The sequence below is a fragment of the Muntiacus reevesi genome, chromosome 18, assembly GCF_963930625.1.
Source record: "Muntiacus reevesi chromosome 18, mMunRee1.1, whole genome shotgun sequence".
Lineage (NCBI taxonomy): Eukaryota > Metazoa > Chordata > Mammalia > Artiodactyla > Cervidae > Muntiacus > Muntiacus reevesi.
In genome coordinates this window covers 15,596,648-15,614,812 of record NC_089266.1, presented here as the reverse complement: position 1 = coordinate 15,614,812, position 18,165 = coordinate 15,596,648, and the positions used below count along the sequence as shown (strand labels likewise).

At 37.7% G+C, this 18,165-nt stretch overlaps 1 protein-coding gene and 1 pseudogene across 5 annotated transcripts in view; one reads left to right on the top strand and one right to left on the bottom strand.

The window, feature by feature from the left end:
• The window catches only part of TLK2 (tousled like kinase 2), a 127,380-nt gene that overhangs the window by 92,864 nt on the left and 16,351 nt on the right, over nt 1-18,165 (top strand). For all 5 annotated transcript variants that reach the window (XM_065909581.1, XM_065909579.1, XM_065909577.1 and 2 more), the window contains 5 exons: nt 4,731-4,883; nt 8,303-8,369; nt 9,392-9,489; nt 11,080-11,161; nt 15,424-15,515. In XM_065909581.1, the coding sequence (XP_065765653.1) occupies nt 4,731-4,883; nt 8,303-8,369; nt 9,392-9,489; nt 11,080-11,161; nt 15,424-15,515 (492 nt within the window). The remainder of the gene's footprint in view (nt 1-4,730; nt 4,884-8,302; nt 8,370-9,391; nt 9,490-11,079; nt 11,162-15,423; nt 15,516-18,165) is intronic.
• Nucleotides 12,081-12,162, bottom strand: LOC136150341 (U4 spliceosomal RNA; annotated as a pseudogene).

The following is an 18,165-nucleotide window of genomic DNA, read 5'->3' as shown; positions in this document are numbered from 1 at the left end:
ACAGTCATCAAGACAGTATGGTACTGGCACAAAAACAGAAATATAGACCAATGGAGCAAGATAGCCCAGAAATAAACCCATGCACTTATGGGTACCTTATTTTTGACAAAGGAGGCAAGAATATACAATGGGATAAAGACAGTGTCTTCAATAAATGGTGCTGGGAAAACTCGACAGCTACATGTAAAAGAATGAAATTAGAACACACTTCCTAAAACCATGCCCAAAGATAAACTCAAAACGGATCAAAAACCTAAATGTAAGACCAGAAACTATAAAACTCTTAAAGGAAAACAGGCAGAACACACGATAACATAAATCAAAGCAAGATCCTCTATGACCCACCTCCTAGAGTAATGGAAATAAAAACAAAAGTAAACAAGTGGGACCTCATTAAACTTAAAAGCTTTTGCACAGCAAAGAAAACTATAAGCCGGGTAAAAAGACAACCCTCAGAATGGGAGAAAATAATTTAGCAAATGAAACAACTGACAAAGGATTAATTTCCAAAATATACAAATAGCTCATACCACTCAAAGCCAGAAAAACAAACAACCCAATCAAAAAGCAGAAGAGACACCTAAACAGACTTTTCTCCAAAGAATACATACAGATGGCTAACAAACACATGAAAAGATTCTCAACATCACTCATTTGAGAAATGCAAATCAAAACTACAATGAGATATCACCTCACACCAGTCAGAAAGGCTACAAACAAAAAATAATCCAAAAATCTACAAACAATAAATGCTGGAGAGGGTATGGAGAAAAGGGAACATTCTTGCACTGTTAGTGGGAATATAAATTGATACAGCCACTATGGAAGACGGTATGAAGATTCCTTAATAAACTAGGAATAAAACCACCACATGATCCAGCAATCCCACTCCTAGGCATATACCCTGAGGAAACCGAAATTGAAAAAGACACATGTATCCCATTGTTCATTGCAGCACTGTTTACAATAGCTAGAATACGGAAGCAACCTAGATGTCCATCAATAGATGAATGGGTAAAGAAGTTGTGGTACATATTCACAATAGAATATTGCTCAGCCATAAAAAGGAATACCTTTGAGTCAGTTCTGATGAGGTGGATGAACCTCGAACCTATTATACAGAGTGAAGGAAGTCAGAAAGAGAAAGAGAAATACCATATGCTAACACATATATACGGAATGTAGAAAAATGGTACTGAAGAGTTTATGTACAGAGCAGCAGTGGAGAAGCAGAGAATAGACTTATAGACATGGGGAGAGGGGAGGAGAGGGTGAGATGAATGGAGAGAGTAATGTGGAAACTTACATGGCCATGTGTAAAATAGATAGCCAATGGGAATTTGCTGTATGGCTCAGGAAACTCAAACAGGGGCTCTGTATCAATCCAGAGTGGTGGGATGGGGCAGGAGATGGGCAAGAAGTTCAAAATGTATGTACTTATGGCTGATTTTATGTTGAGGTTAGATAGAAAACAACAAAATTCTGTGAAGCAATTATCCTTCAATAAAAAAAAAATAACTGTCATATGTGTTGGAGATATAAGGGTTAATAAGACACAGTTCTTGCTCTAAGAGAAGTTACAGTTTGACATAATCAGACTTTATATTCTCAAAATAAATCTAAGTGAAATGTCACTAATAGACTACTTTAGATGACTTTTTATAAGTATAAATGACTAAACAGTTTCAACAACATCAAGAATTAATGTAGCAATCCATATTACATACAACAGTTGATCTTTGGTATATCAATTTTCATGTCCAATCAAGCTCTCTTATTCTCAGAATGTACAGTTGAAGATGGTCCCATGGTGTTTTGGCACCAGAGTACCCTTTGTTTATGATTTGTATATAGTGGCTGTGAGGCTCCTTTCTTTGTGAATTTGGAAATCAAATGTGTACATTCTCCCCGAAAACAATAGGAAATAAGTTTTACTTATATTTAATAAGGGTAATTGTTAAAATAACTTTCCAAAGCAGTTAGTCTGCAGTAGAGAAAATGTTGTGGTACTCCTCTGGTACACTATGGATTATAATTAAACTCTATATTGTATGGTTACCTTCAGAGAGTTCAGAGTGCCTTGAACTCATGGCCCCTGTAGGGTTGGAAATGAGCTTAAAGATATTTTACCAATTTTTTTGACTGGGAAACTCATATTCAGAGAAGATACATGTTTTCCTCAAGGACATTCATTGAGTGAGAAGGAAGATTGTGATTTTACCTAAGGATTCTGTGTCTAATTCAGAATTCTTTCAAACCATGAATTATTCATAAACATATATTTTTGGAGGGAAAGTCATATCTCTAATAGTTAAAAGATTTTTTTACACAAGCAGACAATGCTTGAATTAAAATTTCTACTGTCCCATTAGATGTCCATCAGCAGATGAATGGATAAGAAAGCTGTGGTATGTATACACAATGGAATATTCGGTTCAGTTCAGTTCAGTTCAGTCACTCAGTGACTCTGCAACCCCATGAATCGCAGCACGCCAGGCCTCCCTGTCCATCACCACCTCCCGGAGTTTACTCAAACTCATGCCCATCGAGTCGGTGATGCCATCCAGCCATCTCATCCTCTGTCATCCCCTTTTCCTCCTGTCCCCAATCCCTCCCAGCATCAGGGTCTTTTCCAATGAGTCAACTCTTCGTATGAGGTGGCCAAAGTATCAGAGTTTCAGCTTCAGCATCAGTCCTTTCAATGAACACCCAGGACTGATCTCCTTTAGGATGGACTGGTAATGGAGTATTACTCAGCCATTAAAAAGAATGCATTTGAATCAGTTCTAATGAGGTGGATGAAACTGGAGCCTATCATACAGAGTGAAGTAAGCCAGAAAGAAAAACACCAATACAGTATACTAACACACATATATGGAATTTAGAAAGATGTTAACGATAACCCTATATGCAAGAAAGCAAAAGAGACACAGATGTATAGAACAGTCTTTTGGACTCTGTGGGAGAAGGCGAAGGTGGGATGATCTGAGAGAATAGCCTTGAAACATGTATATTATCAAGTGTGAAACAGATCACCAGTCCACATTGGATGCTTGAGACAAGTGCTCAGGGCTGGAGCACTGGGATGACCCAGAGGGATGGGTTGGGGAGGGAGGTGAGAGGAGGGTTCAGGATGGGAAACACATGTGAACCCATGGCTGATTCATATCAATGTATGGCAAAGACCACTCACTACAATATTGTAAAGTAATTAGCCTCCAACAAAAATACATAAATTTTAAAATAAATAAATAAATTGACATCTAATCTTTAAGTCAGCTTATCTTGAAGCCAAGAAAATGGTATTATCAGAAGAATGGATATTTCTTTGCAGTACTCTGATTAAATTAACCTTGCTTACTTACAGTGTTGCCCTTTTAGATGTGGCAGCACAAGTTGTATTATGGGGGTCTGCTCTGGGGTATAGTCTTGTTTTTCTGGTTGCCATTCTTTTAAGAAAGGTATCCTGAATCTGGAAATAGTGTAGAAACTGACAGATAGCGTTGAGAGAAGAGGGTCAAGTAGACTTCATCAGAGAATACAGGTTTAAGAAATTAGATTCTGTCGTTCTGCAAAAGTGAAATTTGAATCAAGAAAAGGAAATGGGGCGATAAAAGCGTGGCAGCAAGAGAAGAGGACAGGAGCCAGCATCTGACTGTCAACTATGATGAGTGATTTAAAGATTTTAGTCTGTTAAGTGGTTAATCTCAAATCTTGGTATGCTTTTTTATATCTGGTCTGTAAACCTTAGTATCTGTCAGGCAGCAGGATTCATGAGAGAAAGTGGAGTACTTACATTGATATTTGTATTGACTTTTAGTTTATGAGCTGCTAAGTCACTTCAGTTGTGTCCGACTCTGTGCGACCCCATAGACGGCAGCCCACCAGGCTCCCCCGTCCCTGGGATTCTCCAGGCAAGAACACTGGAGTGAGCTGCCATTTCCTTCTCCAAGTTTATAAGCTAGTTTATTTTAAAAATTAGACATTTTTAGGAAATGGTGTTAAATATCCTGAGTCTTTTGTATGTCTTTTATTAATTGATTTTGTGTACTTTTCCTGAGGAGTTTTTACTTGTTGAAAGGCTACTTTTTGCTTTCTCTAAATGTTCATCCTTGTTCTTAAAAAACTTAGTCTGGGTTTCTACCATATTAGTGTTTGGGAATGACTTGGGAGTGGTAATGGCTCTCTTGATTAGAATAAAGGATAGATTCAGTAGGAAAACATTTCTTACTTTGTTTAACATTCCTCAAATTTGGTATCTTTTTAGATAGATTTTGAAGAAACTATAATCCAATTTAAAAAAAAAAGGCACTTGGAATCCTTTTTTTTTTTTTTGACATAAATAATTATTTAGTGGGTTCATTACCAGGATTTGTTTTCTTAACTGTTAAAAAGGAATAAGAAAAAAAAAGCAGTCAAGAAAAAAAGCAATAAGTTTTTCCTTTTGAGTTGGAAAATTAGGTCACAATAGAAATTTGATAGTTTCTTCCTGCCCACTTTTCTGCTCTGAGAATTATTGTAACTAGTATATTAAAAGTACAGATTCATTACCAAAAACAGCTCTATCATCAGACACTTGGTTTTTCAAACCTGAAGTTAAAATCAAATCTCTACTTAGGTTTATTTTTCTGAAGTCTGTTGAATATGCAGGTGACAAGAATATTTATGTTTATTTCTTAGCCACGTTCAAACAGTTTTGACCTTCTGTGCAACACCTTTTGTATCTCTAGGCAACAGGAAAGGATAAATTCACAGAGGGAAGAGATAGAAAGACAACGAAAAATGTTAGCAAAGCGGAAACCTCCTGCCATGGGACAGGCCCCTCCAGCAACCAATGAGCAGAAACAGCGGAAAAGCAAGACCAACGGAGCTGAGAATGAAACGTATGTTCTTTATTAATGCAAACTGAGATACCGTATTCTCCCCTGAGATACAAACCTCCTGTTGAGTGGCACTGGAAGAAGTGATAAATTGTGGAGATTTCTAGAGCTTAATCTTTCTTTTTAGTTACATTAATAGAATTGCTCAACTCGTATAAAAGTTGTACACAATTAACTCATTTTCTTAGTCCTAATTTTATATGAGAAGTTTCAAATGAGAGGGAGAAAAAAATGTCATTTAACTTGATGTCATGATTTTTGGCCACTTTTAAAACAAATGTGATGTCATTAGGTATTCAAATGATATAATTGCTTATGTGCGCTTCCAGGTTGTGGTATGTTGGTATCACCTTAAGGGAATTATCTGGCTCTATTTCAGACTGAAGAAGGCACAAGTGAAGAATGCTCTTTAGTAGTCTGAAGAACACTAGTTACCACTCACAAATTTAGATGTAACCTAAGAAAAAATGGGTATTATTTTAGGAAAAGAACATTTTTCCAGTAAGCCAAAGCTTGACTTTCCCAGTTGTTGTTTATTTATTTATTTATTTTTTCTGTTCTGGGAACCTAAGGAAAACACCAGTGTCTTCAGTTGCAGTGTAGTCATCTTTTTCACTGCTAGTCAACAAGTATTCCATAGTTACCATGAATAGGAGCAGTAGAATATTCAGAGTACAGATGCCTTCTTTCTTCACTCTCGCCCCATATCAAATTTCCCTAGTTGACTTTTGAATTCTTGACCACTAAGAGAATCTTCCGCTAGGACAGGCAGCAGCACACTTTTTCTCCATTGGGCCAGATAATAAACACTTCAGGCTTTGCACACTAGAGAGTCTCTGTTGCCACTCCTCAACTCTACTGTTATAGCTTGAAAGCATTCATAGGCAGCACGTAAGTGAATGGGTGTGGCTATCTCCACAACAGATTACGAGCTGACTGGCTCATAGGTTGTAGTTTGCCAAGTAGGCAGGACTGCTGAACAGTTAGAATTGGCATGGGAAATAAAACCAGCAAATTACTTACCTATTTAAAAAATTTCTTATTCATGCTCATCACCACTGTCTTGAAGAGACTTTCCAATTAAAAGGGAAGAAGAGATCTATAAATGTGTAGAAAATCTCTACAGAATTGATGGTAGCCATAAAGTCAGTTTCTGAATTAGATGTTTGAATATTTGAAATATAAAACATATTTTTCGTAGAAACATTCATTGGTATTATAATCAGTATTTCCCTAGTGGCAACATTGGTTTTTCAAGGGAAAGAGAAATTTTTTAAAGCTGTCATTGTGGAGTTAATGGTAGCTACAAATGAGAGCTAATGATAGCATGTAATTTATTGACTAATATGTCTTTTGCCTTTAGTGTTTTCTTGTTAGTTCACAAAAACATATTAACCCATAATCCACTTCAAGTGTAAAAATACTTGGTACCATAGTTAAAAGTGCATGACATCCCAGAAATGTATCTTTCTTCATTCCAGTGAGAAAGCTGGTTTAACACCAGCCCTCACCCGATACATACCTGATACCTTGGGGAGGCTTTTCCTTGACATTCATTTAGTAAGTCTGTGTTAAATGCTTATTATAGGTTCGGCCCTGTTCTGGACACCAGGGTGCAGAGCTGAAGGAGACAGCCCAGCCTTAGGACTCACAGTTTATTTAGGGAAAATGGACAGATGAATAAACTAATAGTTACTTTAAGTGTCGTGATAAAGGTATGCACAGTGATTAAGTTTGGAAAACGTCTTCACTTCACATATTTTAAAACTAGATTCTAAGCAATACCCCTTTCAAAAAGTCCAAGTGGGAGACTTTCCTGCTGAACCAGTGACTAAGACTCCATGCTCCCAATGCAGGGGACCCAGGTTTGATCCCTGATCAGGGAACTAGATCCTACATGCTACAACTAAGACTTCTCATGCAAGAACTAAAGATCCCAAATGCTGCAACTAAGACCTGGAGCAGCCAAAAAAAAAAAAAGAAGTCCAAGTAGGGACCCAGTTTTGAAGAATTCTTTAGGCAAAAGTTGTACACATTACTCTGATTATTGTCTTCTTTCATAATTCCTACATTTATTTAGTGAAGGAACTCTCTTTCCAGTATTACTTGAAAATTATTTCATGCCGATGAATAAAACCATTGGCTTAGAAGTAGTAAAGTGGGCACAGGTTTTTTTTTTTTTTGCCATAGAATAATAATTAGAATTCGGTCTAAGCTGGTAGAGTGTTAAGTAAGCAGTTGCCATCTGGAGTCCTGAGTAAAATCCAAGCTGGAAGGCCTTTGGTCTAGTCTTTAATAATTAAAGCATCCGTGGCTCATTCCCTTGGCCAGAAGCCAAAAATATTCCTCTTGTGTTGGAATGGATTTTATTATCCTTTCCTGGTACTTAATGTGTTTCAGGTAGAAAGAATTGTAAGCTATGATTTTTTTCATTTCTCCCTTTTTTACTGGTATGATATGGGATAATAGATGTATTTCTGCAACTATGAAAAGAGAGGTGTGTGAACCCTAATGGGAGTATTTCTTGCTATTTTTATCTTCTTTTAGTCAGACCTCAGCAACTTTATTTTGTAGCTCTTCCTGGTTGATAGGATAGCTGTTTCTTCTTTCTCCTGCTATTTAGAATATATCTAAACAGTGACATCTAAAACTTTGAAGTATATGTGTGTGCTTCTAGAATGTGAAGAGGGTGAAGATGGAGGAGTAAGCTATCACTTCTTACATGCTCATTCTTGAGATATGAGGATGCGATCAGGGTAGGTAGAACATGAAATGATTGCTCATGAAGTCAGCCCTTTGAGAACTGTGTTGAGTAGTATTTCACAAAGTATAGATTCCTTTCATATTCTCATTGTAACAGTAACAACAGCTTTTTTAGATGGGTGTCATTGCTTGCTGTGTTTTTAGGAAATTGAGGTTAAAGTTGCTTGCCCAAGGTCACATGGTCAGAATTGTGAACCCTAGTCCTCAGACTCCAGATCCTGGACTCTGTCCTCTAGGATCTTCTCCTTGTATCAAAGTCTAAGAATTATCAAAAATAACCAAATATGTTGCTTTATTAATATCCCCCTTAAGAAACTTGTAGACATATAATTTGGCTACCTCTTCCAATGGATTTTATCTGAATAAGGTATATGACCAAACTAATTTCATGAGTAATGTAAAAATAGAGGTCATTTATTTTTCTCTCTCTTTTTTTTTTTTTGATAAAGTAGACTTCCAGCTTTGAAGTCCTTTGTTCACATCACATCTGATAAATCACAGACGTTTTCTCTTGTCAAAGAACTGCGAGATAATCTACCTTTTGGTCATTTTAACTAAGTTAAAATGAATATACTGTATAGTATTCTTTGGCATTTCTCTTTAAATAGGCACATTATGATTTCAAATAATTAACTGAAATTTCTGTCATTATTTTCCAGGTTAACATTAGCAGAATACCATGAACAAGAAGAAATCTTCAAACTCAGATTAGGTCATCTTAAAAAGGTAAGTATAATGAGAAAATGTGTGAAGAAATGCAAGTTTTAGTTTACATTTGGTGTTGAAGTTGTTTGGGCATTTGGGCAGATGATAGCTTCACATACCTGTGGAAATCATCAGTAGTTACTTTGTGGCGCACCTGTGTTCTAGTGGTGGAGGTCATGTCTTTTCAACTTGCAAGTCAGCTGCATGCCCCCAATAAGAGTGCCTTTTCCACCAATGATATACCGATACTTCATTCTGTATACCTCATAGGGCCCCACAAGTGATTATCTTTTTAGTAAAAAATAATATAAAGTAAGAGCAGATGGTTCTGAAATTGAAGTTATTGTGATGTTGTAAATCACATAGCAGCTCTTATCTCTTACCTAACTGGCTAAGAAAAGAAGGTGGTGCACCAACCATATTGTAACACAAAGGCACCCACATAGAATTTGTTGTTGACAGGGTTCACAGAGTTATCTTTGATGTAGATCACTCATCTTTTAAATTCAGCAGCATGTGCTTTTTGGTGGGTGCTGCTTATCAGGAAGATGATCAATAAGTATTTAATAGATTCCTCTTAAGATGTGCTTGTCATCTCTCCCTGCCCTTCTCAGATCTTGTTAAATCAGTGGAATTTAAAAGCACTAAGTAGAATTGCAGTTATAGAACAGAACCAGTTAGAGAACCTGATTTGTGTTTTTTAAAAAAAGAAAAAAAGATTGCATGCCTGTATGTATACATACAAAACGTTTCTGGAAAACTTACACAAGGAACTTAACAGTGATTGTATCTGGGGAGTGGCCATGGAGAGGGCGGAAGCTTTTCACTTTTCCTGCTGTTCTTCTCTGTATGGTTTGAGTTTTATTTATTATTTTGCTGTAGGATCATTTTTATGATTAAAATTCCAGTTCTTAGAAAAATCTTCTTCAATGCAAAACATCTCAGCTTTTCATAAGAAGGATGTCTGCTTTTGTTTTTGAAATGAGAGTCTAAAAAGGTAGAGTTTCCTGTGTTCTAAACTATTTCTTTCCTTTTCACTTTAGGAGGAAGCAGAGATCCAGGCAGAGCTGGAAAGGCTAGAAAGGGTTAGAAATCTACATATCAGGGAACTAAAAAGGATACATAATGAAGATAATTCACAGTAAGCAACTTGGGGGTATGTTGGGTTGGAGATTGCTGAATACTTTCTGACATGAATTGTCCAGAATGATATTTTTGCTTATTGTAAATTTGGTAAACCATTCCATGGTGTATTTAAGTCTGTTGTAGGTGTAATAATACATTTTATGAACAAAATTATGATTTGCACTGGTTTAAATACATATAAACATATTAGGTTTATATATTAAGTATATATTTATACATACAGCAGTCTTATGCACAGAGAGGTCATTAAAGCAATGTAACTTTGCAGTCGCAAATGGTTTAGGTACATTGTGTACTCAGATTTACCCTCCTAGCCTTACTGAAGAGGGAAGCATTAGGGTGACAGTGAGGTGGTGTGGAAAGTCTGTTGGGTTGAAAATGACACTCAGTTTCTGAATGACCTTTATAGGTCATTAAAGTGTTGAGATTTTTAAGAAAGACTCAAGTTCAATACATTAATTGTAGATAAATGCTCATCTTTGTAAGCCATTTAAGGAATTAAAACTGTGAAAAGTAGATTGTAAGTGGCAAGTGGCTTCTAACCATAATCCTTTTATTCCCCCCCACATTCTTCTAATTCTGAAACATGGAGGTTTTGGCGTAGCTACAGCTAGTATATTTTTGTCTGGCCAGAGTGAGCCATGGACTTGGCTTTCTGTAAGTGGCAGCAACAGTAGCTACCACCATTACTCTGCACTTTCTGTGTTAGGCAGAGTTCTGAGTGCCCCTGTGTCTGTCAGTTAATTGTCACAGTAGCCCATTGCAGTAGGTCATCTTCCATACATAGATCTGGAAAGTGGCTTAGAGAAGTTAAGTTAACTTGTCTAGGGACTAGTGTGACCAAACAAAGAGTTGAGATGTGGCTCTGACTCCACAGTGAGACCCCATGCAGTGATGTCACCTCTCTCCACAGGCGTGCCACTGTCTCAAAATCAAAGTACTTTCAGGATTATTAGTAGGGCTGATGAGGAACTAGGTAGAAACACCTAAAAGTTATTTTTGCCAGAATCTCTCATTTCTTCATCTTATTGCTAGAAAATGATACAAGATGGAATCCTATATGGGGAAAACAGTTATATCATGAAGACGTAAAGAGAGAAAATGAATGCAAGTAGAACATTTGACTCACTTTATAATGAGATCTGTTTTTAAAGCCACGTAAACTATCTTGGGATTTTGTTGTATGTTTCTGAATGGAGGGGATGTGTGGTTCTTGAGTGGTTTGTAGGCCCCCGGTAGCACAGTTTGGAAATCCCTGGTCCAGTGTACAGCCCTGCACCCTTTGCTTTATGGCAGGGCAGAAAGAGAGGGAAGTCAACAAGGGTCACTAGTCTAATTGTGACTGTGCTGCAGCTGGACCTGGCTCTCATGACTCCACAGCTAATGTTCATCATAGCTACGCCGTCTCTTTGAACCAGAGTTTTTCCTATGCTCAGAATTAGCTACATTATGATGATTGCCAAACTGTTGGCAGCATCTGTAATTGTATGTATAACACGTCAGACATTCTGGAAATTTCACAAACATGGAAAATTGTGTAGTCCTTGACCTCAGGATGATGTTGTTTTATATTGTGTTTCCACAGATTTAAAGATCATCCAACGCTAAATGACAGATATTTGTTGTTACATCTTTTGGGTAGAGGAGGTTTCAGTGAAGTTTACAAGGTAAGTATGAGGAACTGGGTATAGAGGCTGAGAGTTAAGTTATTGGTTATTACAAACTTAGAAAACATTTAAAATAGTGATAGAATTGTGACTGATCTTTACTGACCAAAATTCCAAACTGTTAAGAACCTGTGTATCGAAATGATCCCTTGGAGAAGGAGATGGCAACCCACTCCAATAATCTTGCCTGGGAAATCCCAAGGACAGAGGAGCCTGGTGGGCTATGGTCCACGCGGTCACAAAAGAGTCAGACACAACTTAGAGTCTAAACAACAACAATCTTTGGGAGAACTGCTTCTAGTAAACTTGTGACTAAACAGGAGTCAATATTTTACCCTGTTTATCAAGTTTGAAGAGTAATTACAGATTAAAAAAAAACAAATAGAGAAAACAGCATCATTTCTGGATAATGGAATAGTGGTGATTTTTATTCTAGTTTTGTGCTTTCTGCCTCATCTGTATTTGTTAGAGATGAGTGCTATTTTTATTCTAATAAGATTTATATATATATATATATATATATATAAATGTTTTAAAATAGATGTACTAAAAAGTTAATTCTTTGAAAACTTGGTTTTTGCTTTTAAAGTGTTGGCATCTTCCACGTCAGAATGTTTAGTAACACTGGTTTTGCTGAAGGATTGTCCTGGCTTAGAGTGCTTCAGTTGGCCCAGTGAAGTCCAGGCTACTGTGCCCCCCAATTGGTTTTCCGTGAATGAGAAATTCTACCTGTTTTAAATACAGCTGTAGATATATAATACGCTCACCAGCCACAGCCTCCTTAAATTTCTCTATTTCTGGCACCTGGCATTTAAATGCCCAACTAGTTTATTAATTGGTCTTTACTGCATGACCCAGTAATTCTGTCTTTTCTAAGTTGTAGCCTATACTGTTAATGATTTATGTTATGCCCATATGAATTTTTAGGGCAAAGTTTTCAATTAGCAATAATCGCGCCTCAGATAAACCTCATTGGCTATGATACGCCACTGCTCCATATGAATTTTTATATAGAAAATCTTTTGAGTAAAATACTTCTTATTTCAGATAAAAACATTAGTTTTTCTTTTTTTCTCTTTTTTAATGTTAATTTTTTATTGTGGTGATGTATACATGACACCTACCATTTTAACCATTTTTAAGTATACAATTCAGTGGCATTACGTATACAGTGTTGTGAAAGTATCATCACTTCCCATTTCCAGAATTATGATAATATTTCTAGTGTACTGCTGGGTTTAATTTTTTAGTATTTTGCTCATATTTTTAATCTGTGATCATAAGTGGTATTGGCTTACAGCTGTTTTTTATGTGCAGGCAGCATTGTCTAGCTTTGATGTCATAGTTATTCCAGAAGGAGTTGTGAAATTTCTTTTTTCCCATGTTCTGAAATGCTTTGCATTACATGTTGGCTATGTGGAAGTTGTTAGTGCTAAATCATAAAATCAGCTGTGTAGTTGTCATTTTAGAGGAAAATAGCCTTTTCAGTTTCTTCTACAAATATTGACCTATTCAGACTTTCTTCCCATTCTTTTTTTTTTTTAATATATGTGCTGCCGAAGCGAGCTTTCTTTCCATTCTTAAGTCAGTTTTGATAATTCATTTTTCCTGGAGAATCATCCTATTTCATCTTGATTTCCATACTTTATAAGTTATTTCTCTTTTAAAATGTTTATTTTTGTACCTCGTGATTAATAGGCCAGAGGTAGGTTAGTGTTTTCTTTTTTTTCCCCTCTGGAGATTAGCTTTTTATTTTTGTTAATCAGATCTACTATTTGATTTGTTTTGTTTTCATTGACTTTTGCTTTCAAATCTTCCTTCTGTTTAGTTTTCATTCTTGAGTCATATACTTAGTTTATTATTGGGATAATTTAAAAATTGTGATAAAAAACACATAGCATAAATATTACTAATTTAACCTTTTTTAAGTGTTCAGTTGTTGCTGTTCAGTCACTCAGTCATGTCCAACTCTTTGTGACCCCATGGATTACAGCACGCCAGGCTTCCTTTTCCTTCACTATCTGTAGGAGTTTGCTCAAACTCATATCCATTGAGTTGATGATGCCATCCAACCATCTCATCTTTCGTTGTCCTCTTCCGCCGTCAGTCTTTTCCCGCATCAGGGTCTTTTCCAATGAGTCAGCTCTTTGCATCAGGTGGCCAAAGTATTGGAGCTTCAGTATCAGTCCTTACAGTGAATATTCAGGGTTGATTTCCTTTAGGATTGACTAGTTTTGATTCCTTGCTGTCCATGGGGCCCTCAAGAGTCTTCTCAGTTCAATAGTGTTAGATATATTCATGTTGTTCTGAAACAGATCTTCAGAACTTTTTCATCTTGCAGAACAGGAGCTGTATGCACTAATCAGCAGCTGTCCTTTTCCTTCTCTCTCCAGCTGCCTGTAACCACAATTCTACTTTATATTTTTATTAATTTGATTATTTTTCCATAACTCATGTGAGGAATCACAGTGTTTGTTTTTTTGTGACTGGTTTATTTCATTTACCATAATGTTCTCAAAGTTTATCCATGTTGAAGCATGTGACAAGATTTTCTTCTTTTTAAACTTGGATAATCCCGAGATTGTGTATATATACTTCATTTTCTTTACCCATTCATGTCAGTCGACATTGGCATTGCTCCTTCTCTTATCTGTTGTGAATAGCGCTGCTTTGAGTGCACATGTGCAGATATCTCTTTGCGATCTTGCTTTCAGTTCTTCTGGCTGTATACCCAGAAGTGGGACTATTTCTTTTTTAAAATCATCAAAATTGGTTCTTGGTGCTTCACTTGTTAGTGATTTCTTCATATTTTTTCCTATTCTTCAAACATTTTAACACTTCTGAAATCTAAATGCTTCTTACAACAATATGTACATTAATGTATTCTTTTGCTGTTTTCCATATAGCCCTTCTTAGATCATTGGTGAATCACAGTGTTTTCAACTCAGAAATAGGTTTTGATAATAGGAAAAAAATGACACTTGTAGTTCATTAGTGCTCTTACAAATTGGATGATATTTACTCTGGCTTTTAATGGCTTGATAATGGTTCTCTCCTATAAAGCCATGATGGATACATGCATACAGGTGGACTTTAGATTCTGTAAGAAAAATAGAGTTGAAAAGTTTGCATTTCTGTGAAATAAGATAATCTGTTTGAATTGAATGGTTTTTGTATTTTGAAAATACTGGTTTAAATTTGGTATATATTAGAAGTTTCTTTTATAAGCAGGGCTCTCTTATATCCTGTGCTTTCCTAGAGGTAGCTTGTCTTTTAAAAGATCTGTAGAACAGTAATCACCACTCTTCATGGCCTGTATAACCTCTGCCTATTGTCTTCATCTGTTCATACGTTTGTGGAAACTGGCAGATAGGTGGTAATAACACTGGAACTGAAACAGTAAGTTTTTAATGTGGACTTTAAAGCCAAATTCATTCTAAAAAAGCTCCTCAAAGAATTGTATTGGGGAAATCTGTTGTAAAATGCTACTTACTTTTTCAAATTGTGATGTACACCAGGCAACCTTGAGAATCTGTTACCTTTTTTTACCCCACAATCTAGCACCACTGAGCTGATCTGGAACTTGGGCCAGCAGTGGTAGCCTTTGGGGAAAGCATGTCCCTTTTTTTAGACGGTGCTGGATAAGTGACTGACTTCCGACATTGTTGAGATCCAAAATTACTTAGTTATCCAGTATGTAGAGGTGGGACTAAACAAACTTAGCAAAGAGGTGTGCCCTGTTTCTTAAGGAAGCAGATAGTCTATGTCCCTAGCGTTTCAAAAGTGGCAGGACCTCTGAACCTAAAACTGCTCTAAAAATAAAACCTATTAAAAAATATTTACAAAAAGGAAAAAAAAAGTGGCAGGACTTACTGTTGAAGAATGTCAAGTCCCAGAACCAGCTGAGGGACAAGAGCCAAGAGGGGAGAAAGGTCCCAAATACGGTAGATGACATCCAGAGAGAGAGTTGTTTAGAAGTGACTGTTGAGGCGGGGACTGTCTTTCTGTTTGTGGCGTGTGCTGGGTTTTATTTTCTAAACCCCTCGGTGCCACTGTGTCTGGAGACTTCTTGATTGTCTCATAACAAGTTTCAAGAAAGATGGTTACAACTCTGAAGGAAGTGTGCTGTCCACTGCTCTTGTTATTTAATAATGCATTTTGGACTTTTGAGTATGTTGGTCTGTTAAGCAGAAGTTTCTGGTCAGTTACCTGTAATTCTTGTTAGCATTATCCACAATATAATTTATTCCTTTTCTTTATAGGCATTTGATCTAACAGAACAAAGATACGTAGCTGTGAAAATTCACCAGTTAAATAAAAACTGGAGAGATGAGAAAAAGGAGAATTACCACAAGTAAGTGATACTAGAGTATCTGATTTTTCAAAATTTAGTAATAATAGCTGTAGTTTGAGCACTGTGTTAAGAGCTTTACATGCATTGCTGTTGTTTCATTTAATCCTCATAACTGCCCTTGGAGGGTAAATAAATCTTCCATCTTACTGATAAGGAAATTGATACTTACAGAATTGAGTAACAGCTAAGAAATGGCTGAGCCTGTATTTAAATCCAGACTTCCCTTAATCCAGGCCCATGTGTTTAACCCTCCCCTTCCATTGTGTGTCTAAAAGTAGCTATAATAAACAAGTCAAGCCTCATAAATTACTGTTGCTTGTCTGTAGAAAATGTGAGAGTGTTCTGTAGTGGTCTAGAGATCCTAGGGAGCATGAGGTGGGGCTTTTTTCTGCTTTATAGTCATCTCATCACGGAGGAGACCATACGGCACCTGCTGCCCCTCAGTATTTGGTCCTCAGGGCTGGACCCTCCTCCCCCATCACAAGCTTCCCGTCTCAGAGTTCTTGTCTTCAGTTTCCCACTTGCTGTGCTCGCCCCCTTCTAGATGCCCTTGTGGCAGCCCTCATCTGTACTTGGGGTGCAGGATGGGAGGGTGACTCTTTAGAATGAACAGTTTTTACCTGTGCAGGTGTGAATGTCTTTCTTTCACTAACGTCAGGCCTTGCCTGTTTCTGCCCTGAACTTCAGAACATTGAAGTTACAGTTCACTTGCTTTGGATGCCACTCAGACTTTGCTGTTAGGATCTCCCCTGGCCATAATATTGTTTCCTTTTTGTAGGAACAAGTACTGTGTTAGACATAGCTTACCCCTAAAAGGAGAGACAGCCCCTTTTGACATAAAGCAGTCTACCTCCCTTCTATAAAAGCACTTTTGTTTTCTCTTATAAATAGTACTCTGGAGGAAAAAAGGCAGTGGACTTCGAAGAGCCTTTTAGGTGACTTCTAAATATCAGTGGAAAAATAAAACATTTCTACATCATTAACCCATTCTTGAGGCTTAGAGCAAGGCGACTCCTGCCTTATGGCTACTGTTCATTAGGGACCCAGGAACTCTCGCTGCTCTGTACAGGCTGGCAGTGGTGCTCAGCGCTGGAGGAGAGGAGGTCCTGTGGCGTAAGGAGCGAGAGCGCTTAGCAGAGGTGGGAAAAAGGAGGCCGTGTGCTCTGTGCGTGGCACTCTGCCTCTGTCCGTGTGTGTCAGGCGGCTGCAGTCCAGATGCTTCTGAGGAGCAGTTACATTATTACAAATACATTCTAGGCACTCGACAGGCAGGGACAGATGACCTGCGGCTGCAATTGCCAGGAGCACTTAAAAGAAGACAGCCGCATGTTCTGACCAGTTAGGAAAACGGTGAGAAATGTCCGCATCATATTGAAACTCCAGGAGGACCTGAGGGTATAGGAACAGTACCTGCATCCCTTCCACAGTGTCCCTCGGCTATCCTCGGGGCCTGTTCTGCAGCTGTGTGCGCTGCCGACTCTAAACCAGCTGACTCTACAAGGGATGGGCCTTGGTGAACCTTGAGGAGATAGTTCCTCTGCAGAGATTTATACAGACTTTGCCTCGTCTCCGTCTCCAGCTTTCAGGCTGAGTTTAAAGAGGACTCAGGGGCCGAAGACTGTGGTGACTGCCCATGGGGGTTGTGCTCACCGTAGCCTTTTGAAGCAGTGAGGGATAGACACCAGGACCTCCTTGACACACTTGGCAAGCTGTTTGAGTCCTGGTGGGTGTGGATGGGGTCTCCTTTCCCATTTGTCTGCCAGATGGAGTCACAGAGCAAGTGAAGGGGGTAGTCTCGTGTCTGAGTTCTTAGAGGTTCAGCTCCAGCTCACAGTGCTGCCTTCCCATTCTTTGCTTCCTCACCACGGCAGGAGTCACGACTCCTGAGCACCTTCTGTGGAGCCATCTGGGCAGGAGCCATTTCTCAGTTGATAGACACGCTGGTGGAGGGGCGGGTGGTGCAAATATTTTGTGACCTCCATTCATCCTTGTGGGAAAACTCTTAACAGCACTTCCACCTTTCTTGGAAAGATTTTGCTTGCTAAGTGATAATAAATCATACAGAGGAATTGTAGGCTATAAATAATAGTGAATTAGCAATATGGCACTAACCCCCTTGAACTGAAATTAAGGAGACATATCAGGCACTGAACAGATTTTAGAGAGTGCTTCAAAAATTCAGTGTGAAACTGAAAAGGAGTACATTTCAGTGTTGTGGTCACATTATAAAATATGAAAATACTACTGTTACCTGCATATAGTAAGATCTTCTGCTTGCTTTTTCCTTCATGGGGATGACTTCCCAGCCCCATCTGGAATCAGAACATGTATTTGGGTGAAAAAGAAAGAAAAATTCAAAGAAAATAAAAGGCTGTTGTATTGTTTATTTTTGAGTTCTATTTTGCACCCCCTTTCCTCTCCTTTCTCTGCAAAGTGATAGAAGTAAGCTGATTGTTTTACTTTTGCATTATTAAGCATTAATAGGCATTACTTTATTTCTTTAACCTCTCAAAATAGATATTAAGAAATTTATGGTAGGAAAAATTTCATATAAAGCTATCCACAGAAATAACTGTATCTGTACTCTTGTATGATACTGTTTTCTAATTTTCTAGGATATAATTACTGAAAGTCTAAATATATAACTACT